Here is a 24,007-nt window from a genome sequence, read left to right as displayed (position 1 = left end):
AATCTGCACTCTCCAGTATGACAGCCAATAGCCATGTATAGCTTTTGAGCACTTGAAATGTAGCTAGTCAAATGAGTTTTCAGTTTTATTACAGTAAGTCCCCTACATACGAACGAGTTCCATTCCAAGAGGGTGTTCGCAAGTCCACTTTGTTTGTAAGTCCAACAAAGTTATCCTAGGTACCCAACTAACACAATTGTCTATATAGTAGTGTACTGAAAAGGTTTATAATACTTTTCACACAAATAATACATAAAAAACAAACACAAAAAGTAAAGCATTTTAATCTTACAGTACAGTACCTTGAAAAGTACAGCAGTACAGTACAACAGTTGGCATACAGGGGCTGGCACTGAGTGAACAGGCAAGAAGAGTTACTCACTGGAGGAGGGAGGACAGTGGGAGATGGTAGAGCTGAAGGATCATCAGCAACAGGAGACGGAGGGCAAGCTGCAGTTTCACTCATGCCTGATGTTGATGGCACGGGTTCTGGTTCCTTGCTGGATTCAATTCTATCTACCCTCTTGAAAAAACGATCCAGTGATGTCTGGGCAGTAGCTCTTTTTTTCTCATCATAGATGACACAGTAACACTGGATTGCATTCTGAACGGCTGCTGCAACCTTCGTGTACTGTTCTACGTTCGGGTCCTGTGCCTCAGAAACTAACGGTGCCTCCTCAAAGAAAATCCCCTTGCCATTTCCTGCGTCATGTATCTCTTCGGTTCTTCAGTTATTTCTTTTTCTTCTTGTCTCTCTTCATCCTTTCTCTGGGCCTCCAGGGCCATCAGGTCTTCATTAGTAAGCTCCACGTTTGCATCTTTGAAAGTTTGCGACTTGAAGGTTCGTATGTAGGGGACTTACTGTAATTTTAAATTTAAAGAGCCAATATGTGTTTGAATGTGAAAAGCGCTATTAAAAAAAAAAACAATCAGACTACAGGGGAAGGATTATTAGTCAGGGACCGTCTCAGTGAGAAGGTGATATTTGAGCAGTGATAGGACAGAGGGAAGGGAGTGAGTAGAAACAGCATGTGCAAAGGCCCTGAGGCAGGAGCATGCTCAACGTGTTTGAGGAGCAGGGAGGAGACTGGGGTGGCTGGAGCCGAGTGAGGGAAGGGGAGAGTGGTAAGGTGAGGGCAGAAGGACCAGCTTCATCCAGTGAGTTTAGTTGGGTTTGGCTTCACTGAGAGGAGCTGGAAGAGATCGTCATCTTATGACCTTATGTGACCATCAGGTCACAGTTACCCTAATCTGCCAGGTCACCAGACTGTGTGTGGGACAGTACAGGGGCCCTACATCCTCCTGGGAAAAAAGCTGAGCGAGGCCCAGATCTGGCTGACCGAGGTCTCCTGAGCTAGTGTACAAGAACCAATGTCCCATGTCAGCGCAAGGATCCTCCCTGGATCCGGTTTTATCAGCTCTGCCCTGATTGCCTTTGAATCCTAAAATTAGCCCTGTGGCTTTCACCACATTCCAGCCGGGGCTTAGAGAATTAGAAGGGGTTGGTGGTGCCAGGCTGCTCAGGAGGAGGTGGAGAATGGGTGGGAGCCTCTGCTGTCTTTGGGGAGCCCCCTGCTCTTCCTGAGCCTCAGTTTCCCCACCTGCAGCATGGGTTACATGATCTCTGGGCTCTTTTATAGTTCTAATACTCTATGATTTTAATTAAGTTCACTTCATGTTTATACAGAAGGTATGCTCTCTCTTGTCTGGTGCTGGGCCAGATTTGGGGGGCTGGTGGGGGTGATGCTGGGGGCCTGGGGAGGGGGGGCGTGTCTCCACGACCTGATCTCTTAGGTGAGACAGGACTAGTCTTGGCACAGACCAGAGAATTTGGGGTGGAGAGCTTTTTTTTTTTTTTTTTTTTTTTTTTTAAATATTTTCTGTACCTCTTAGGGTTGTGATTTTTTTTTTTAATATTTATTTATTTATAGCTGTGTTGGGTCTTTGTTTCTGTGCGAGGGCTTTCTCTAGTTGCGGCAAGTGGGGACCACTCTTCATCGCGGTGCGCAGGCCTCTCACTATCGCGGCCTCTCTTGTTGCAGAGCACAGGCTCCAGACACGCAGGCTCAGTAATTGTGGCTCATGGGCCCAGCTGCTCCGTGGCATGTGGGATCTTCCCAGACCAGGGCTCGAACCCGTGTCCCGTGCATTGGCAGGCAGACTCTCAACCACTGCGCCACCAGGGAAGCCCCAGGGTGGAGAGCTTTTTATACCCCAGGGGTCTATCAGGTTCCTGGAATTTCTCTCTAAGTGATTTATTCCACTGAGTAAAGGTGTTGCTTCTCACATTTTGGGATCAACAAAGTTAAAACATTACAGAGTTAAGGCATTACTGGCTCTTGGAAAAGACATGCCACTTAGATGAACTGACCTTTGGCCTTCATCCTATGCTGTCTGGAAGGTAGAGGCCGTGTTGAGAGCAGGCTGAGGGGGCTTCTCCTCAGCTGTCCTAAAGTTTGGGTTGGGGGTCACGGGCTATTGCCCAGAAGGACAGGAGGCGCTCAGCAGCCCTGCAGACGGGAATGAGGAGGGCGGTCACAGTCGAACCCTCGTGGCCCACAGCCCTGGCTGCAGGGAGCAGAGGGGTGTGTTCAGACCCAGCTCGTGTGTGGCATCTTGGAGCGTGAGTGTGGCTGTGAGGATCTGTCAACCCAGGATCCTCCTGGCGTGGCAGAATGTCGGCCTTGCTGCACTGATGTCCTGCTTCCGTCCAGAAGTCCAGGGACACAGGGGGTGCTCAAGAACTGTCTCTGGGGTGGTGTTTCTTCCCACTCCAGGGTACATTCCAGCATCCCATTTGATCATGAGAAAGCCAGCTTAACCCTCTCCGCTCCCCTTCCCCACCACCCTAGGAATGCATTTACCCAGTTAGATTTTTAACCTTAAGCTCCCTACTTCCACAGAGGGTCAAGGTGACGGACAGCTATGTGGATAAACATTTCTGCAGCATCCATTAAAACCGCCTGTGAAAGACTTGGCTGATTATGATTTTGGTGTCTCTCTGTGCCGTGTAGCATTCCATATCACAGATGTTTTTTATTGCATTGGGCATAGTGGACGAGAAAGGACCTCTCCTCTCAGTGAGCTCACAGGAGAGGGAGAAGTGAAGGAAGGGTGGGTATCAGAACCAGGAGAAAGAACATGGTTCAGGGGGGCATGGAGTGGAAGCGTTGTCAAGAAATGCTTAATAGAAGAGGAAACACTTGAGATGAGTCTATTAAAGGAAGTGTTTATCCACCCAGACAGTGGAAATGCAGCAGTAGAGGGAATTCATGAGACTCGAAGGCAGCCCACCTGGGTCCATGTTCCACCACTAACCTGTCAAGCCTCTGATCTAATACTTATAATGACCATGCTGTGATCTCTGTCCTCTGCCTCACAGTATGACAATGGACATTAAGTCCCTTGGAATAATGTGCATAAGCTGAGTTAGGTAAATATTAGGGGTCATCACCTTGGGATTCCCTGAGATAAATTGATTTTTTAAAAAAAGTTAGCTTTGGAGCTTCCCTGGCGGTCCAGTGGTTTAAGACTTCACCTTCCAGTGAAGGGGGTGCAGGTTCGATCCCTGGTCGGGGAGCTAAGATCCCACGTGCCTTGCAGCCAAAAAACATAAAACAGAAGCAATATTGTAACAAATTCAATAAAGACTTTAAAAAATTAAAAAATAAATTAAAAAATTAGCTTTATTGAGATGTTAATGTACATGCAGTAAAATTTCACCCATACAATTTGATGGGTTTTGATAGATGTTTATACAAAACTACCACCACATTGAAGATAGAGAATATTTCTGTCTCTCCAAAAAAGTTCCATCATGCACTTTTGCAGTCATCAGTTACCTCTTCTCCCTAACGGCTGATCTGCTTTCTGTCAGCATGGTTTTCCTTTCTAGAATGTAATAGAAATGAAATCACGAACTGTTGAGTCTCTTGTGTCTGCTTTCTTTCACTCAGCACGATGATTTTCAAGTGCAGCCATGTTCTTGCTGAATGCAGCACTAGTTCACTCTTTTTCATTGCTGAGTAGTATTCCATCGCCTGGCTGTTTCACAGTTCATTTATCCACCACTTGTTGGACATTTAGGCTGTTTCCAGTTTTTTGATGCTATGAAAATGGTAGGTCAGAACAGTGGTGTGCAGGGTTTTGTGTGGACTTATGCTTTTGTTTCTCTTGGATAAATACCAAGAAGTAGAATTTCTGGGTCCTATGGTAAGTCCATATTTAGCTTTCTAAAGACTGGCTGGTCTCTTTTACAAAGTGGCTGTACCATTTTATATTCATTCCCGCAGTACAGGAGAATTCCAGTTGTTCCAAATCCTTACCGTAATCTGTATTCTCTCTTTAGTTTTACTGATTCTAATGGGTATGTAGCAATATCTCATAGTGGTTTTGGTTTACATTTCCCTGTTGACTAATGATGTTGTCTATCTTTTCACGTGCTTATTTGCTAGTCATTTATCTTCTTTGGTGAAGTGTTTGTTCAAATCTTTTGCTCATTAAAGAAAAAATTGAGTCATCTTTTTTCTTCTTATTGAGTTGTAGAAATTCTTAATATATTTTAGATAGAAATCCTTTAACAAATGTGTTTGCAAATTTTTTTCCCTGGTCTTTGACTTTCCTTCATTACTTTGATGGTGTCTTTCAAGGAGTGAAAGTTTTTAATACTTTTGGTTTGAGGAAAAATGGTATCTTGGTGTCGTCCTTTTTTTTTTCTTTAATAAATTTATTTATTTTTGACCATGTTGGGTCTTTGTTGCTGTGCATGGGCTTTCTCTAGTTGTGGCGAACGGGGGCTACTCTTCATTGCGGTGCACGGGCTTCTCATGGCTGTGGCTTCTCTTGTTGCGGAGCATGGGCTCTAGGCGTGCGGGCTTCAGTAGTTGTGGCACGTGGGCTTAGTAGTTGTGGCTTGCGGGCTCTACAACACAGGCTCAGTAGTTGTGGCACACGGGCTTAGTTGCTCTGCATGTGGGATCTTCCCAGACCAGGGCTCGGACTCGTGTCCCCTACATTGGCAGGTGGATTCTTAACCACTGCGCCACCAGGGAAGTCCCTCTTGGTGTAGTTTTGGTTTTTGTTTCTTTTATGAGTGTGCTTAAGCATCTTTCATATGTTTAAAATTTGTTTTATTTTTGCCCATGTCCCTTGCCCATTTTCTATTAGTTTTTTAATCTTTTTCTTTTGGATTTCTAAGAGCTCTCTGTATTAGGGAGACTAACCCTTTGTGATAACATTTTTCCTAGTTTGTATTTGTATATAACCTATCCTGTTCATATGTTTTAGTTTTCCATGTAGTCAAATATATCAGTCTTTTATGGCTTTGTGATGGTTCTAAAGGCCTTCACCTCTACAAGGTCATAAAGAAGGTTGCCAGAATGGACGTGATTTACTTAAGCATTTACCTTTAATATGCAGTTATCCTGGGCTTCTGAGTGAGTGGCTAGTTGTCTTAACCTTTTTTGCCCTGATCTTCTATCCATTCAATAAAGATCCAGCTGTGAGAACTCACAGGGGCCCAGCATAGGTAACAGTGGAAACAGAATACCTAAGGAGGAAATGCATGTCCCTCTGTTTTTACACGGTTCACATTCAGCAATGTTAGAGCAGTTTAGGAGGCCATGGTTGAGGCATCCTGGTACAGATTACAGCTGGGAACAAATCTAGGTTCTGCCATTAGCTGAGTGACCCTGGGCAAGTCATTTAACCTCTGTGCATCTGTTTCTCCACCTTTCAGATGCCTGCTTGACTGGGCTGTGAGGATTATGTGGGATATGACAGGTGTGGCTGCACTTCGAGAGAAGCTACTGGTGGTGCATACCTACTCGGGTTGCAATTTCTTATCCTCAGCCAGGTCTGCTCTGACTCTCGGGAAGGAATCCTCTCAGAAACTCCTTGTATTACACTCAGGACTGTCTTAGCTCAGGATGCCATAACAAAATACCATAGACTGGGTGGCTTTTATTTGTCATGTTTCTGGAGACCGCAACTCCAAGATCAAGGTGCTAGCAGAGTCAGTGTCTTGTGAGGGATCTGTCCTTGGGTCAGACAGCTGCCTTCTCACCGTGACCTCACCTGACCTTTCCTCAATGTGTGTAGGTGGAGAGAGAGAGAGAGAGAAATCTATTCCTCTCATTATAAGGGCACTAATACCACCATGAGGGCCCCCTCCCTCATCTCCATCTCCAAATACCATCACAGTGAGGCTTAGGAATTCAACATAATGCATTTGGGGAGGACACAAACAGTCCATAGCAAGGACTGATGTCTTGAGCAGGCTGATGACTACTTCTCTGTGACATTATGCTCATGCTAACAGTAGATGTGGTGGCTGTGTGGAGAGAGGAGAGCCAGGTGGGCTCTGGGTGGGAAAATCACAGCAAGTTCTAGGATGTTGAAAGCTGTTTTTGGGCAAGGGCATTGGCAGGTCTGTGCCAGCCCAGGTCCTCCGTGGGTCCTTCTTCAGGGTTTATTTTTTCTGAAGCCGATCAGCACAGCAATGGCGAGCAAAGCCTGGATGAGGCTTCAAGGTGGCCACAGTCTCTGTTTTCCCAGACTCGGGGAAGGCAAATGTTCCTTCAGAGCTGCTCCTGGGAGCAGACTGTGGTTGCTAGGAATAATCCACAGATAGGAAAAACCTGAGTTTTGCACGTTGGCTTCTGCATATTTAAATATATCATTTACTCTGTGCCAGGCACCGTTGGAGCACTTTGGAACATCCTTGTGGAGTAGTATGTGAGGCTCAAGCAGCATAGCGGAACCTCTCTAAGTGGTCAGGACAGGACTTTGTTGCAGGGATGGGGCCGTGCAGGATGATGGGAGCTGCTGCTCCAGAATCTGGGCCTGAAGTCAGCAGGGCTCCCTGGCAGGAGGGAAGCACAGCAGGAAAACTTGGGACCCTGAAGGTGGCCTGAAGCCACATCTGACCCTCACGGTCTCAGCCTCGGTGACACGGGTGACCTGCAGAGGAAGCCTGTGTCATGAAGCTGCACACATGGCTGGCTCAGGGCTCAGAGAAGCTGGAGGAGGGGATCCAGTGGGAGCTGGCAGAGCTGAGGGCTGACCCAGTGGATCAACAACACGTGCACGGCAGCACCTGGTGCCCTGTACCTGCCTTCAGGGACGAGGGGCCGCCACTTCACCTCCACCTTCTGAATCTCACGCAGATGTCTCTGGTGGCCGAGTGTGACTTGGAAACACCTAGCAAGGGAATTCCAGGAAACATAGTTCCTGCTGACCCCTGTGGATGCACTACACAGCCACCAGGGTTGGCAGGTCTCTTCTTTTTTTTGCATTTTACAGATGCGTAAATGGAGGAGGAGAGGGGGGGAAGTTCTGTGACTTGCCCAGAGTCACACAGTTACTAAGCGAGGCTTCTGCTCCGGTGCCTTTAATTATCATACAATGCTTCTATTATACTTTATCACATCACAAACCCTATCTCCTGTTCCTCCAGGATTCCAGGCCCTGGGAAGCTTCTCTAAGGCGAAGGATGGGTTCCAAAAACCCCTTCACCCTTGATAAGCCACTGTGGACCCCAATCGTAGTTTCTCTTACGTTTCTTTACATTGCACCGTGTGTGCTTCTTTCTAGGTAATAAATTCCCCATGTTTCTTTTATAGCGATGCTTACCATACTTTGGGGCTCACCATTAGCACCTAGCGCGGCTGTTTGGTGGAATAAGTGAGTGTGGGTAATGTGTTTGGGGCCTTTAATAACAGTCGCTACATTTTATTGCACATCAGCTGCTTGCCGGGGGCTGTGGGTATCACACTGCTCTTTATGGAAGAGAGAATTGAGACTTGAGAGCTTGGGTTTGTTTCCCCAGTAAGCAATGAAGTCTAGATTTGAGCAAAGATCTGCTGGCATATCACTGCCCTTTGTCAGCCAAGCCCCCGTTCAGCAGTTTGCTCCCCAGGTTAGCAGACCCAGGGGAGGACCAGCAAAGCCATGCTGGCTCTTCTCAAGGTGCATCTGGGGGTGGGAGCGGAACCTCAACCTCCAGCTCCCTGGGACCTGGATGGGGTGAACACAGCCTTTCTCTATCTCTGAACATGTAGGGGTGAGGGCTTTGCCAACAGATCGGGCGAAGCCAGAAAGGCTTTAGGCATGGGGTGAGCAAAGTGAGAATTCACCTTCTCAATCTGGGGCCTCACAGTACTTAATGGACTGCCTCAGTCTCCCAGCTTAGGCTTTAAAAAAAAAAAAAATTAATTAATTAATTTGGTCGCACCGGTTCTTAGTTGCTGCAGGCGGACTCCTAAGTTGCGGCATGCGAACTCTTAGTTGCGGCATGTATGTGGGATCTAGTTCCCTGATCAGGGATCGAACCCAGGCCCCCTGCATTGGGAGCACGGAATCTTAGCCACTGCGCCACCAGGTTAGGCTTCTTGAATCTTATCTGCATCTGGGTCTATGTTGGTACGTGATTCCTTAATCATGTTTGCCTTTTTTCTTATGGGCACCCTCTCCCATAATTAGACTGAGTTTCTGCACGAAGAGAGCTTGGATTTGGGGGTCCTTCCCCACCGCCCGCCCCCGTGGCCCCTGGTGCATTAACCTCATGCACAGCCCAGACTGGGGATCCGTCCAGAGGCCAGGTTTGGCACAATCCTTACTGGTCATTTGAGGAAGTGAAACTTCAGTGAGGTGATTATTTTTAAAAACTTCAAAATTTGAAATAATTTCAGATTTATACATCAGTTACAAAGACATTACAGAGGGGTCCCATATTCCCTCCCTCCAGCCTCCCCTAAGGTTAGCGTCTCACGTAGATAACCAGGGTGCCATTACCCAAACTAGGGGATGACAACACTATGAACACAACTCCAGCCTCTGCGCTGATCTCTCCGGCTTTCCCATGTAATGACCTTTTCTGTTTCTGTGGCGTTTCGTCCTCACATCTCCTTAGCCTCCAATCTGTGACAATTTCTCGGTGGTTCCTTGTCTTTCACGACCTTGAAATTTCATGACCTTGACATGTATGAAAAGTAGTGCTCAGGTGTTTTGTAGACTGTCCTCAACATGGGTTTGTTTGATGGTTTTTCACGATTCAACTGAGGTGATGGATTTGGGGGTAGGACACCCAGAGGCCTTCCTCTTCTTCACGCCCCATCCCATCCGGAGGCACATGATAGCAGCGTCACTTACGCGTGGTCATGCTCGTCTTGGTCACTTACTGGGTTCCCCCCCTGTAAAGTCACTATCTTCCTCTTTTCCGTATTCTTTTTTTTTTTTTTTTTTTAATATTTTATTTATTTATTTATTTATTTATGGCTGTGTTGGGTCTTCGTTTCTGTGTGAGGGCTTTCTCCAGTTGCGGCAAGTGGGGGCCATTCTTCATCGCGGTGCGCGGGCCTCTCACTATCGCGGCCTCTCTTGTTGTGGAGCACAGGCTCCAGACGCGCAGGCTCAGTAATTGTGGCTCACGGGCCCAGTCGCTCCGCGGCATGTGGGATCTTCCCAGACCAGGGCTCGAACCCGTGTCCCCTGCATTGGCAGGCAGATTCTCAACCACTGCGCCACCAGGGAAGCCCCTCTTTTCCGTATTCTGTTTGTTAGCTACGAGTCATGAGTCCAGTCGACGCTCAGTGGAGGCGGGAATTAAGCTGTGCCTTTTTGGGGAGGGAGTAGCACAGGATTTGTGGACATCTGTTAAAACCAACCACCATTGATCAGTGTTGTGGAGGAGGTGCTTCTTGTTTTTGTTTTTTTTGCTGCACCGTGCGCCATGTGGGATCTTAGTTCCCTTGGGGGAGATGCTTTGATGCTTTGCAGATACCCTGTTTCCAGCAAGGTGATTTTTCAGATCACTTTGCTGAGTTTTGAACCCGGGGAAACAGGCTGTCTTCCCTCTTCCCAGCTTTCTGTTATTTGACTAATAAACAGCTTAAGGAATCCTATTTCTTTTGAGTATATGTGATGCTTTATGAGATTTCTGCTGGCAGTGGCATTTTAATATTGGGGAATCTGGAGGCTGTGTTTCATGGGAGTGATGCCTGGAGCCCGAAGCTGAGAGGCCCTGTGGGCCCTGCTGTCAGGAGATAGATACAGGGCTACTTGCTTTTGCATATGTGACTCATGCATTTGCTTGCAAAGGTAAGCTAACAACTTACAGGAAGTGCTAAGATAACATCAATTTATCCTAGATACCTTTTCCCACCTTGAAGGCTATATTTGAACTTCCAGTTGCTTGTGCGAAGTTAAGGAAAAAATATGGTTATAAGTAGCTCCAGCCATAATGGACCCCATGGGCAAGTTCAGCTGGCTCTGTTCTTAGGCCAGTGGTCTACTTACATGTTCCAGATTTTGCAATCAGTTGCTTTTTGACTTATCCATGGAAAACTCTACATAGAAGTCACTATTTTTAGCATTTGACCAACTCCGTTATTGATCAGTGATTGCCAACCATTTTGGCAGAATAGCGGGAAGGGGAATCTCCTACAGGGAAAGAAGTATGTAATCGGTTTCTAAGGAAATATAAGTCTGGATTATTCGTTTTTGATCATCGTTTTCGATTCCCAGTGACACAGGTAACTGAGGTATAAAAACAAGCAATACACCCCACCTGGTGGCAGCATGCTCCGCTGATGATTTGTTCTGGGAACAAAGGCCAGTGGTTTGCAATCTGCTCTAGCCTGAGCTGAACTGTTGAAATCTGGAACTTTCTCTTCTAGGATGATTTCCTGTTCAGCGTCTCCATTTTAAGTGGGATCCTTTGCAGCGTCCTGGCTGTGCTGAAGTTTATGCTGGGGAAGGTTCTGACCAGCAGAGCCCTCATAACCGATGGTGAGTAAGGCCAGGGTGTCTTAGGGGCTGAGCTCACAGTGAGGGAAGATGCTGCTTGGGTCACTTTTAGCTGCTCGTCTTGCAGAAGAGCTCAACAATTTGGAATCTGTTCCTCACTGTCCTCCCCTCCCCCCAGGCTGTTTAATGATTCTCAGGGTTTCCTATCAGGGCAGATGTCTCGTGCCCTAGGAATTGAATACACTCTTCCTGAAGCACCTCCACCGGGACCTCCTGCCAGGGCTCCCCAGGCTCTCAATCATGGAGCACAAAGGGCTTCCCAGAGCCTTGCATTTGAGGTGCGTTGCTCCACATAAAAAGTAAATGTCTTCCCTGGATTCTATGCAGGTTTCCTTGGTGAACGCTCCACGCGCATTTCCCCCTCCAGCTAGTGGAACGCTTACCTGGGAGTTGAAGTTGCAGTGACCAGGGCTTCGCCAGGGCAATGAGCCGTGTGTTCTCTGCTCAAGACCCAAAGCAGGCGGAAGTGTCCCTCTGTGTCCTGTGGGTCAGCAGGAGCTTCCTGCGTGGCCTTTGGGCTGACAGAGGAGGATGTGTGACAGTAGGAAAAGCACGTTTCCGTTTTTGCCAACTAGTGCTGGCATGTAAACTAGAAACGTGATGGACACCACTGCCTGTCTGTCTTCTTTTTCTTTATCCTGGAGCATGTGAAGTTTCTGGGTGTTGGGAGTAGAGACGGGAGCCCCTGTGCCCTGGGGTGGGAGGTCCAAGGGTAAAAGCTGGTGGGTTGGTGGGTGTGCCTGCACAAAGTAGAGCAGAGGTCGTTAGGTCTTTCTTTCTTCCTTTCTTTCTCTCTCTCTCCCTCTCTCTTTCTTTTTTTTTTTAAAATTTATTTATTTATTTTTGGCTGTGTTGGGTCTTCGTTTCTGTGCGACGGCTTTCTCTAGTTGCAGTGAGCGGGGGCCACTCTTCATCGCGGTGCGCGGGCCTCTCACTGTCGCGGCCTCTTGTTGCGGAGCGCAGACTCAGTAGTTGTGGCTCACGGGCCCAGTTGCTCCACGGCATGTGGGATCTTCCCAGACCAGGGCTCGAACCCGTGTCCCCTGCACTGGCAGGCAGATTCTCAACCACTGCGCCACCAGGGAGGTCCCTCTCTCTCTCTCCCTCCCTCCCTCCCTCTCCCTCCCCCTCCCTCTCCCTCCCCCTCCCTCCCTCCCTCTCCCTCCCCCTCCCTCCCTCCCTGTCCCTCCCTCCCTCCCTCCCTCCCTCCCTCTCTCTCTCTCTCTCTCTCTTTCTTTCTTTCTTTTTTCTTTTTTTTCCAGCTGCGCTGCACAGCCTGTGAGATCTTAGTTCCCCAACTAGGGATTGAACCCGGGCCCCGGCAGTGAAAGTGCTGCGTCCTAACCACTGGACCGCCAGGGAATTTCCATGATTTCTTTTTTAAGGAGAGAACCGCTCCCCGCTCCTCAGATTCTCAGAGTTCTCTCCTGTGTGCAATACGTGGGTGCGGTCACGTGTGGGTAGCTGTTATGCGTTGAGCACGGGGCGGATGGCGGTCAGAGGGCCCTTCTCTCCCAAGTGACGAGCATGGTGACGCGGTATGGGCGTGGACTCCTCATCCTGTGCTGGTGCCCCGCCGTGTGTGGAGCTGGGCTTTTGCACGGTGGGGCAGGCGGGCAGGAGGTCAAAGTGATGCTTCCAGGATTGCGGGAGAAGTGTTCACTCCCTGTGATTTTTTGTGGTCTGGGGTTTTTTAAGCTGGAAAAGAAAACGCTTCCTTTGGCTGTGGAATCCTCCTTTCTTTAGGAATGAGAGCACAGGCGGCCTTGTGCTGAGAGCATTAACCAGGAGGCTGGGTGTGGGTTCTCCAGCCACCTTCGAGTTTCTTCTCTGTTGCTCTGAGCGCCACAGCTCTGCCTGCACCCTTCAGGCCTGAACAGAGCAGAGGTCCGGCTGGACCTTGAATCTCCAGCGACGCGTTCTGTTCCTTCCTTTCCAAGTCTCTTTACCTTGCATCCGAGGGACGGGAAGGCAGGCCTGGGGGGAGCTGCACCAATCAGCGCAGTTTTCAGGGCTCCGGGTGGTGAGTACCCAGCAGGCGCTCCTCTGTCTGCCCTGAGTTGATCCCTTAAGTCAGAGAGCCCCTCTGACTTACAGATATCAGCACTTTCTGTCTTCAGATGACTGCAGCCGAGACACTGGGCCGGGAGCCTGAATGTGGACCCAGGAGTCAGACCTTCCTCCCAGGCCGCCAGGCAGGAGGCCCTGTTCCCTCCCTACCCGTGACCGCGGGGCTTGACCCCCTTCTTCTCAGAACAGTGGGTACCCCTCCCTCGACGGGTGACTTCCCCGAACGCTCTATAGGCGTTCCAGATGCTGTTTCTATTTAGGCTTCACTTGTCCTAACGTCCCACCATTTTATGTGGCGTAAGAGAAGCCCCTGGTGAGAAGTGTGTGTGTTTGTAATGAAATAACCCCTGATGTCATCACTTGCACATACAGAACCATCCACATGCACACGCAGTACTTCCGTCCTACTCCTGACCCGGGGAGAGGGGTCATTACAAAGCGAAGTGGATGGTTCAAGTGAAAACTGTTCCGCCGACAGGCGGAGAGCCGGGGGCATCTGCGGGGCGAGAGGAAGGAGGGCAGGATGAGGGGCCCCGACGAGCGGGCGAGGGCGGACCATTCAGGACGTTAGGTCAAGTGTGGGATTTTGGATGTTTTGCTAAATGTTTAAACAGACGAGGTGACGTGATGGATGTTTTTAAAAGAGACTTGTGGCCATCAAGGTAGAGAACAGAGCGGAGAGGCCCCAGGGAGGGGAGAGGTCTCTGGGGACCTCACGGGGTGGTGGCCTGGGTCGGGGGGGGGGGGCGTATATAGGGGAATGGGGGAAGGGTCGGTGATATTTATAACATGGGCAGGGCTCGGGGATGAATTGGCTGTGGAGGTTGAGGAGAGACAGACAGGCAGAGCAAGACAGCTATTGCAAAGAGCTGAGGCAGCACCCCGGTCCCCTAGCCTGTCACCCATGAGGGCCCCCCCCCACACCGGCCATCAGGGGGCGTGGTAGTCACACTCTGCAGTCCCCCCCTCGGTGGGAGTGTCAGCTAAATAGGCGGCAGTAGTTACAGCCTCCTGCTAATTGCCTTGTCTGGGATCCCGATTTTCCTCATTCGTTGATTAGCAGAACTAGGGAACCATCTGTAAGTATCTCCTCCCCGTTCTTCCCTCACGTGGGGAGGAAGGGGGCCGGCTGGGCTTCGGGAGCCATGCCTGCCGTTACTGTTGTTGTTCTGGCCCAGGGCAGGGTGCCAGGCCAAGTGCTTTCTCTACAAGTCCAGCCAATTGCTTCTGGTGCTGGGAGGGAGGGAGGACGGGCGGGTCTCACCTGTCACCTGTCACCTGGAGAGGCGGCTGGTTGCTAAGCTGGAGCCGTGTGTGGACCGGGCCAGCCTGCCCCGCCCTGTTGGTGGAACAGTTTTCACTTATACCGTCCACTTCTGTTTGTAATGACCCCTCTCCGTGGTTCAAGAGCGGGATGGAAGCACTGCTCTTTAGTCCCTGGGTCGTGCCCTTACAGTCAGGAGGCGGATCTTCAGGGGAATGGGGACGACAGGGTGCGGGTAAATTCCAGACTTCCTTCCCCACGCTGTGCTGCGCAGCGCGGGACATCATGCCTGGCTGGTTTTCTTGCTTTGGATATTTAGTCAGCATGCGGTCATTGCTGTCAGGACTAGGCTGAAGCTGGCTTTGTATCATTTAAGGCAAAAGGATTTTGTGCAGCAAGTTAATACTACAGATCAGGCAGAGGAAGACTGCGGAAAGGTACCTGGGGGGGGGTTCTGAACCAGGGGCCAGCAGCCGGGCTCCGGCGCTGCCCGCAGGACAGCTGGAGACCCGAGTGGAGGGGCCTGGGGTGACTGTTCTAAAGTACCAAGAGTCTGTGGTGGTTTGCAAGTACGTGAACAACTTTGAATCAGAATTTCCTGCATAAAATTAATATGTGCTTAATTATACAGATTCTTATCTAGTCAGTCATCAAAGCCAGACTGTTAGAGCCTCTAATCAAGATCGCCTCAGACATTATTTTGTTTTTTAAGATGATGACAGCGTTTATTTTTGGCAAGAGCCCTGGTTTTAACAGGCAGATGGAACAAGCGTATGGGCCTGGGTGGGGTGGGGACAGCGGCCCAGAGGTGAGTGACCGATGGGGCCTTGTGTGCCTCGCTAGGAAGATGGGTGGCTTGTGGGCTCAGTGTCCTTCCTGGGGAGTAGCTGCCGCTAGGAAGCCTCTAAAATTCTGAAGGATGCGGCAGGGTGGGTACGGAATCGTCCCCCAGTCCGGTGTGCTGGTTCCAGTGTCTCCGCACAGGCTCATAAGAAGTGCAGCTGAAATGTCAGGCTCCGTCATAACCACAGGTGGGCAGAGCGGAGCAGGTCAGAGACTCCTGGAAGGTATGGGTGAACAGGGTGAAAGTTCCATCAGCTGTGAACCATCCGGAGTCCGCATGGGGTGGGTGGGTCCCCCCACTGTTGAAAGGGGAGGCTGGTGGGTCCTTGGCTGGCAGAGCCGGGTGACTTGGTGGAGCGAGTGGACATCTTGTGGCTGTCTGGGGGACCCTCCCACCCTCTGCAGCCTTTCTGAGCTCCTCCGGGCTTCTCTGAGGGCTCCGGGGGCCCACTGGTACCCACGATAAAGATGGAGAAAGAGGAGTGAAGGATTCCAGTCTGCCCTGGGGCAGCAGCCATCTCCAGCTCGTCTCTGCCTTTTTCCTCTAGCCGCCCCCCAAAACAAAATTCCCCCAACTTAATGCCTGAGAGGTAAACCCCAGCCCAGGTAGCCCCTTGACAGAGTAGTGGTCTCTGTGGACGCTTTTGGTGGCCTTCTGAGAAATGACGTGGGCTGCAGAGACTTTTTTTAAGAGGACTGGTCTGATTCCATTTGTTAAAAAGAACAGGGAGATTCAAGGGACAGCCAGACGCAAGAGGGTAAATGCCAGCCTCTTCTAATGGGAGAGGGGAAATATCTTGATGATCCTGATGTATCAGAAGACAGGAGAGAAATACGGCCTCCCCTGTCTCAGAGTGGACCTGCTGTCCCCCTCCTTGGGGAGAGATGGAAGCAGAATTGAGGGTGTGATATGCAGAGGCCAAAACCATGGGCAGCACAGAGAGGGGGGAGTTCCAAAGTGCTCTGCGTGCGAGGAGCTGGGAGAGACCCTGCGGTGACAGAAGGGCGGAGTGGAGCAAGCTACATGAGCCGCATGGAGAACAGAGGTGGGGAGCACGCTGGGTGCTTTTCCCCATCGTCTAGAGGTGAGTGAGCCTGCAGGAGCCATGGAAACTAACACCCCAGGGGCCTGGGTTGCAGCCTTGTCCCCGGGCGGCCCTGAGAAGGGGAGGCCAGGACGTAGCATGGGGAAAGGCGCCTGTCTCCTGTTGGTCGAAGGTGGAAGGCTTAGAGATTTGGCCTTGGGATCTGGCACTGGTGGGACACATCTCAGGTGAAGCTGATGCCAGCCCTGCCCTCCCACTACCCCCAGGGCACCCAGAGAGCGCTTTGTCAGGTCTGCTGTCTGCAGTGGAGGCCTTGGGGGAGGGGTAGAAGTGCTCCCTGCGGACAGTGGGCCGGGATCCCCAGGTAGACACGGCAGGGCAGGTGGGGGCCCCGCCTGGAATAGCCCTCACCCGCCGCAGGCTCCCAGCAAGTCCCAGCCCCTCTCCACCCAGTTCCCTGGACTGGCCTCTGGAGGATATGGTCCCCCGTGGCAGGGGGGTGGAGGGGTTTGCCTTTGCTAACCCTTGTCACCTGTATTGAGGTGAAACTGGGTTGGAAGGCTCCGCCAGGTGTGAACAGGCGTGGGGAAGGTTGGCGCTCCAGGGAGCCCCCGACCACACCCTGAAGTTCAGGGGTAGATCCTCCGCCTCTCGGGGGGCTGTCTCCCCAGAGCTCTAGCCGCAGGCCCGCCTCAGCAGGGAGGCCCCCAGAGCCTGGGCAGGGGTGGCTTCGTCTCTCCCTCGGGACGGCCCAGACCGGCCGGTAGGAGTCCCTGACTAAGGCCATGTCCGTGCCCCCCCTCCCCCGTCCCTCCGTTAGCTCAGTATTTAGTGCAGCAATCAATCGAGTCCCCGAGAAGCGCCAGCCCCTGTTCTGGGAGTTGGAGCACAGCAAGGAGAGACACAAAACTCCTGTCCTTTCGCCGACATTTCTGGTGGGAAAGAGAGGGATGTCTGCAGAAAGAAAAACGGTAAAAATGTCATGTAACGGAGAGCAGAGCCGCAAGGGCGCGCCGGTAGGAGGGTGTGGCTGGGGGACGGAGGAGCCGCCTTAGGGGCTCTGGGTTCAGGCTGGGGAGGCGGCGTGGGAGGCCCCAGGAGGAGTGGTCCGGCCGGGGCTGGCGGCTGCAGGCGGCGGTGTGGCCGGAGCGGGGACGAGGAGCGGATTGGCGGGCCTGGTGCGTCCGAGGAGGGGGGCGCTGGTCACCGCAGGACTCGCCCGCCGTGTAGAGTCTGGATGGTTTTCAGAACTGGGCAGCTTTTCCGCTGGAGGGTTTTGGCTGCTGTTCGCTGCAGAGGTCAGTCTGGCTGCCGCGAGGGGAATCACGGCGAGGATGGGGGAGGTGGGCAGGAGGGGGAGCGGGAAGGCGGCGGACTGGGGGCGGGTTTGGGGGGTGACAGTCGGCAAGAATGACTTGATGGGTGGCTGAGATGCGGGATGTGAGAAAAGTCCAGGCTGGGCTCCTAGATGTTTGGCTGCAGCAGCTAGGTGGCCGAGGGCGCTGATTACGGAGAGGGTGGCTGGAGGGTGAGTCGTGGGGAGGCAGCAGTTTTTGCTCTGAGCGTGTTCAGTTTGAGATGCTAATATGTCTGCAGCTGAGGGGAAAGGTCAGGACGAAGGAGAGCTAGGGAGATGCTGGCTCATGGGGTGGAGGTGAGAACCTGGCCGGAGAACACAGGCGGAGGAAGTGCTCAGGGGACTAAGCCAGGCATGCAGATGGGGACGAGGAGGAGGGTCTAGCAAAGGGGACTGAGAAGGAACCGCTGGAGTGCACAGAGGGAAAGCAGCAGAGCGCAGCGCCCCCTGAGGCTGGAGAGACGTGTTCTTATTAGGAGGGCGTACAACGAGGACGAGGCGCTGACCATGGCCTGTGGCAGCCGGGAGCCATCCAGGACCAGGGCAGCGCTGGGGGGGAGGGAGGGACCTGAGTGGGACGGGGTGAAGAGAGAACGGGAGGCGTGATGGGGTAGCCAGCTCTCCGGGGAGTTTTGCGAAGGGCGGTAGTGAATGGGGATCGCGGTGGGTCAAGGAAGGAGGTGCAGGTGGGTGATGAGGCTAAGACTTATCCCAGTGGGAGTGACCCAGGAGCGGGAGAAGAAATCCAAGAGCAAAGCCCTCCAGTGAACAGGGATGAAGGCGCCAGTGTCACACAGGAATGGCAGTAACTGGCGAAGCAGCTGAGTACGGGAGGGCAGCAGGCATAGGCGGGCGGTGGCCTTGGCGTGGGGAAGATGTCTGAAGGTGTCTGAACCTGTGTGCTCTAAGAAGTACAAGGCCGAGTCCTCAGCTGAGACCTGGCGTGGGGAGACGACGGAGATTGGAGGGGAGAGGAGAGGAGAGGGTGTGATGCAACAGGCAATCAGAGATGTCCTTGCAGGCCCGGCTTCATCTCGGTCCCATTGTTGAGGGGCAGCCTGTTGAGGTCTACCCCGTGGATCCCGAGACAGGGCTTGGCCTAAGTCATCCACCCTGCACTCTTCTTCCCCTCCCCCTGCGCTTCATTTACAACACCCCACACCCCCCCGCGGTGGTGCAGCCCACAGTGAACGCATTTAAGGTTACTCAGCAGAAGCATGGCGCCTTTACCCCGGCAGAGCTGCCAGGGAACGGAGCAGGCCTGCTGTCGGAGAGGTGACTGGCCTGCATGGGCAGCTGCCAGGGGACCAGCGGGCGGCGTGGGCCTGCAGCTGCTCTCAGGCCCCCGTTATGCTGGGCCAGGCGAGGAGCCTTGTGGCTCACAGCACGGCGAGACCCCGTTCCCTTCCCGTGGGGCCTTGGAAAACGCACAGGTAGGCTGGAAGTGCGATGCCTCAGTCGTGGGGACCCACCGAGGTGACGTGTGTGAAAGGAGATGGTGATCAACGTCTCTTAGCTCCAGTTCTGGCTGGATTGCCCTTTCTGCAGCCAGGTAGCTAACCCTAGTCTTCACCTTTCCTTCCTGGAGAGTGAAACATCCTTGGGTGACTTGGGAGACACGGCAGAGAAAGATCGTGGGTTCAGGTGGAATCCCAGCCCTGCCCCTCTCGATCTGTGTAACCCGGTCAGGTTACTAAACCTCACTCACTGTGCTCAACTTCGTTTTCTCATTGGTGAAACGAGGGTGATGATCGGACTTCACAGAGTTGAGACGATCCCAGCTGTGTACTTGCCCAGCAGACACTGGACAGATGTGAGTCCCTGAGTATTGAGTGTCCCCTGTGTGTTTGGCAGGCCTGGTGCCCCTGCCCCTCTGGACACCTGTGTTCCTAGGGCATGGGAGGAAGCCGACAGGAACCGTACACAGGCTGTCACTTGGGCATGGTGGCTGGCAGGGGCTGGACGGTGAGGGTGACAGCTCCATCCAGGGAGGTCCCTGGTGACATGTGAGCAGAGACTTGTCAAGCCATGTGGGTGGCTATCAATCACCCGAGAAGTGCTTCTGGAACATCCCTTCCAGCACACGTTCCGGGATGCAGAGGCATGCCTGGCATTTGGGTAGTTTTCCTGGTGGCTAAGCAAGTTCACCGGGCACTGCCCTCAGCCCCTGTCTGCTTCTCTTCCAGGGTTTAACTCCCTCGTGGGGGCCGTGATGGGCTTCTCCATTCTTCTGAGCGCCGAGGTGTTCAAGCACAACTCGGCGGTCTGGTACCTGGACGGCAGCATCGGCGTGCTGATTGGCCTCACCATATTCGCCTACGGGGTCAAGTAAGTGCTCTTTCCTCTTTGCTCTCCGGGCGGCCATGGGTGCTATATCCCCCACCCCTGACGATCATGTCTTGTACCTGTGACCCTCCTGCCCCCGGGGGAGGTCAGGAGGCTGGAAAAGCCCCCTGCAGCCGTCACATACTCTGGTGGCTGGGACAGAAGTGAGGCAAGGACTTGGACCAGGGGCCTAGGCTTTCAGTCACAAAGGGTCCGCTTTTGTCTGCTGTCTTTATAATTCACTGAATGGTCCTCCCTTTAACCCTTCGTGCCTAAAGAAAGATTTGTGCCCCTTTCTTTATAGTGAGGGTCGTAATGATGCACCAGGGAGGCGTTTGTGGGGTGTCCTCACCCTTCAAGCCCCCTCTGCCACCTGCTACAGATGCCGGGACCTCACACTTAAAGAACTTTTTACACTTAGAGTGCAGAAGGGCTACATGTAGAAAAAGCCACCCCAGGCGTTGGGTTCTAGCCCAGCCTGAGGCCTGTCACTGAAGAAGTGCCAGCAGGCACCGCTGGCTCTGCGTCCAGCATCTAGGCTGGAGTCGGCCTTTGAAAAGAGAACGGTTTCTCAAAGGTGCTGAGCTTTTAAATATTAACATGCTTCCTCTCTCCCACTACGATGGCTATAATAAAAGAGAGAGACAGTAAGAGTTGGTGAGAATGTGGAGAAATCAGAACCTCCATATCTTGCCCGTGGGAATGTAAATTGTTCAGCCGCTTTGGGGATAGCTTAGCAGTTCCTCAAAATGTTAAACACGGAGCTGCCATTTGGCCCAGCAGTCCCACCCTTTGGCATATACTCCAGCGCAACGAAAACACACATCCACGCAAACACCTATGCATGAACATTCACAGTGGCATTATTCACAGTGGGCAAAAAGTAGAGACAACTTGTATGCCCAACTTATGCGGGTTTTAAAGAACCCAAATGTCCATTGACAATGGATAAATAAAATGTGGTAGAGCTATGCAGTGGAGTATTATTTATTCAGCCATAAAAAGAATGAAATACCGATTCGTGCTACTGATGGATGGATGAACCTCGAAAACACGCCCAATGAAAGAAACCAGTTACCAGAGGCTACATCTTGAATGATTCCACTTATAGGAACTATCCCCAGTAGGCAAAGCCATGGAGATTGAGTAGGTTAGTGGTTGTCAGGGGGAGATGGGGCGGGGCGTGACCGCTAGTGGGCATTGGGGTTTCTTTTTTGGGGGGCGATGAAAATGTTCTGGAATTAGGTGGGCGTGATGCTTGCCTGTACTAAAAACCGCCGAATTGCAGGCATTCTACAGTACGTGATTTCTATTTCTAAAAAACAGAAAGCCCCCATCTGTTTCCCAAGAGCTCAAGCCCAGGGCCGCGGAGGGTCTGTGTGGGGGTGACCGGCCTTTCTCTTCTCAGGCTCCTCATCGACACGGTGCCCAGGGTGAGGCAGACGCGTCACTACGAGATGTTCGAGTGAAGGGGGCCGGCTGCCCTGCGTCTGCATGAAGACCGTCAGGACCACGAGAGCTTTCCGTGCCGGCAGACGGTACTGCTGTTTAACTGAACATTCAATTCCTTTGCGCTCACGGGAACCAGATCTCCCCCGCAGGTCGGACTGCACTGCTCCCCTCCCTCCGCTGCCCCCCGCCAAACACCGTAGGACAATGAGCACGGAGCAGGGCCCCGTCTCCGGCGGGAGGACTGACCTTTTCCATCTTCTGCGGTAAAGAGGTTCGTGTGGGGCGGATACGAGGTCTGCTTGGTGGAATGCCTCTGTGGTGCTCCCAGCCTCCCAGGGATAGCAGCTCCCCAGACCCACCTCCTGGGTCCTCCGCGTGGGCCCGGAGTCTCCTGGCAGATTTTAAGAGAAGACCGTACCCTTTGGTCCCTCACCCCTTTATCACTTCCTAATTAATTTCTGTCCATGTGTTTCATACTGTTTTACTAATCCTCAATCTAAACACCAGATTTGTTCTAAAGGAGGAGACCATTCTATTTTTAAAGTGCTTAGTGATAGATGTGTGAGCTTTTGCATGGTCGAACTCAGCCCCTGACCCTTTCCTGTACATTCAGAACCCGAACGTACGTGTAAACCACAGGATCCCTTTTGGAGAGATGTGAAACTACAGTTTATTTGTAATAAATAATTATATAATCTATCCATACATATGTATCTATCTATCTATATGCTGTGTGAAGTGGTAATGGTACATTACAGTCTGTTCACGTTGTAAGGAACAAGCTGTTCTCGGTTTATGCAGCGTTAGGTATCGATTCTGTTAAAGACTCACAAAAAACGGTCTCCCCACACGCAACATTCTGTACCTCTAGCACTGCTGCTTGTCCGGGCGACGGTGACCAATAAAGACCTTGACCTGTTTTGTATGGTATGGGGAGGTGATGGTGAAGGTTGGCACTGCTGTGGGTGAAGGATGGGGTGTCGGGGGGGTGGGTCAGGCTCACACCCCGCTCAGGGAGGGGAAGAGAGTAGCCACATACGTCCATGTGGTGTTGCCTGGAGCTGACCCCCCCCCCCCCCCGATGGCTGTGCCCCGCCCCCCAGCTACCTCAGGCCGGGGAGGGGAAGGTGGTGCGGTCCCTTCTAAGAGGTCACTGACCTTGGAGAGAAAGGCATGCTGAAAGCATCCCATTAAGCCAACAGCATTTTGAGGCATGTTCTATGGGCTGTTAGTTACCATGTTGCACAGAAAAGATGGACACTGTCCAGGTCTGGGAAACGCAATATTCAATAGGTTTCTTTTCTGCGGGTTTCCTCCCTGTATTTACTGTTTAGTATAGTTCCCATTGTGGCAGCTATGCTCTGGCATCCCCCAAACTTAGGCGCTCAGGTTATGCTCACCTTTCTTGGGGACGTGTATCCCATCAAACATGCCGGCTCTCTCCCATGGTGTCTCTGCTCCGGGCGGCGACCAGAAGGTTCACCAGCTTCGGGGAGGCTGCATCACGGCCCTCCACCATCCCCACAACAAGCCCCTGGTGGGAGCATGAACTTGAACTTCCTTGTTCCCAGGGCCTGTGCCTAACCGAGTGCTCACAGACCACACTGAGCCCAAAGTGCTCTTCCTGAAGTGGGGAAACATGTTCCAGGTCTAATAAGCCCTCCGATAGCCTCTTAAGGGCTATCTATCTTGCTAGCACATCCTTAAAGATTTTTAAACATCTGACGTAGTACAGTTACCTACAAAACAAACAAAATAACAGTCTACTTGCAAACGCAATTCCCTTCTAGGTGAGCGGAGGGCAGGGAGAGTGCTGTGCAATTAGTACTGGTGGGTGTGATACAAGGGAAAGGGTGTTCAGCAGTGAGCCCCCCAATCCCTTAAACCTACCTTCCTATCAGCATTTTCGGCAGCGTACCTGCAAACGGTGAAACGCAGTCAGCGGCTGCCACCGCTGGGGGATGCAGCTGGACGGGGTCCTGCTGGCGCCCTGGTACCCACCCGCCCCGCCCCCAAATCACTTCCATCTGTCACACAAGAAAAGTTTATTGAAAAATAAAGTTCTCCCTAGTTTTCTCTACAACAGTGGAAAACAAAGCAGTGCCCTCTACGCCGGTACAGTACATTTGACAGCAACACCTTATCTGCAGAATCCTGCACTACTTAACCCCAGAAGTGAACAGTAGAAAATGGTTGTACCAGGAGCTGGCTGAAGACACAGACGCGAATGGCCATTAGCTTACAGACATCAAGGCTGTGACAGCAACTACAGCAGAAAGGACGTCACCATCTCCTTTGGCATAGACTGTTCCGCTCTTGTTCGTCCTGTTCATACCCGGGCAGGCCGGTGAGCGAAGGCGTCCCACGTCTGCCCCATCTCAGCTGTGGCAGGGCTGGCTGCCTGTGCTAGGTTCCTGGCCGGCTGGCCCAGCGAGCCCTCCAGCGCCGCAACGGCTCTGAGCCTCCAGGACCACCCTTGCCCCCCACGGACCCAGGCGGGGCCCTGCCCGCCGCACAAGCGCACGGCTGCCCTTGCGTCCCTCTGCCGTGCCTCACCGGATGCCGGGGCCTGGGGGGTAATCTGAAGGCTCCACAAGATCTGGGAAAAATAGAGGAAATGATGCTTTGAAGAAGGTAAATTCCAATCTTAAATGACTGCTGATTCAGCGGAAGAGAATCCAAAGGATCTGAAAAAGACACCGGACTCCAACACATTCCTCCATTTTCCACAAATGCAATCTATGCAGAATAGGGCCAAGATAGGAGATAAAACTCTAAACCTATCTAGGGAAGCAAGAGGCTGAAACCACCACCGCCCCCACCCCCCCCCCCCCCCCCAAAAAA

General features: G+C 52.1%; 1 protein-coding gene across 1 annotated transcript in view; it reads left to right on the top strand.

Annotated features, from left to right (window-relative positions):
• Nucleotides 1-21,830, top strand: part of TMEM163 (transmembrane protein 163) — a 253,004-nt gene extending 231,174 nt beyond the window's left edge. Inside the window, exons 6-8 of the mRNA XM_057550794.1 lie at nt 10,677-10,788; nt 19,573-19,714; nt 21,120-21,830. Of these exons, the coding sequence (XP_057406777.1) occupies nt 10,677-10,788; nt 19,573-19,714; nt 21,120-21,180 (315 nt within the window). The 3' untranslated portion in view covers nt 21,181-21,830. The remainder of the gene's footprint in view (nt 1-10,676; nt 10,789-19,572; nt 19,715-21,119) is intronic.
• The last annotated feature ends 2,177 nt before the right edge of the window (nt 21,831-24,007 follow it).

The sequence above is a fragment of the Balaenoptera acutorostrata genome, chromosome 8, assembly GCF_949987535.1.
Source record: "Balaenoptera acutorostrata chromosome 8, mBalAcu1.1, whole genome shotgun sequence".
Lineage (NCBI taxonomy): Eukaryota > Metazoa > Chordata > Mammalia > Artiodactyla > Balaenopteridae > Balaenoptera > Balaenoptera acutorostrata.
This window is presented reverse-complemented; position numbering and strand designations above follow the sequence as displayed.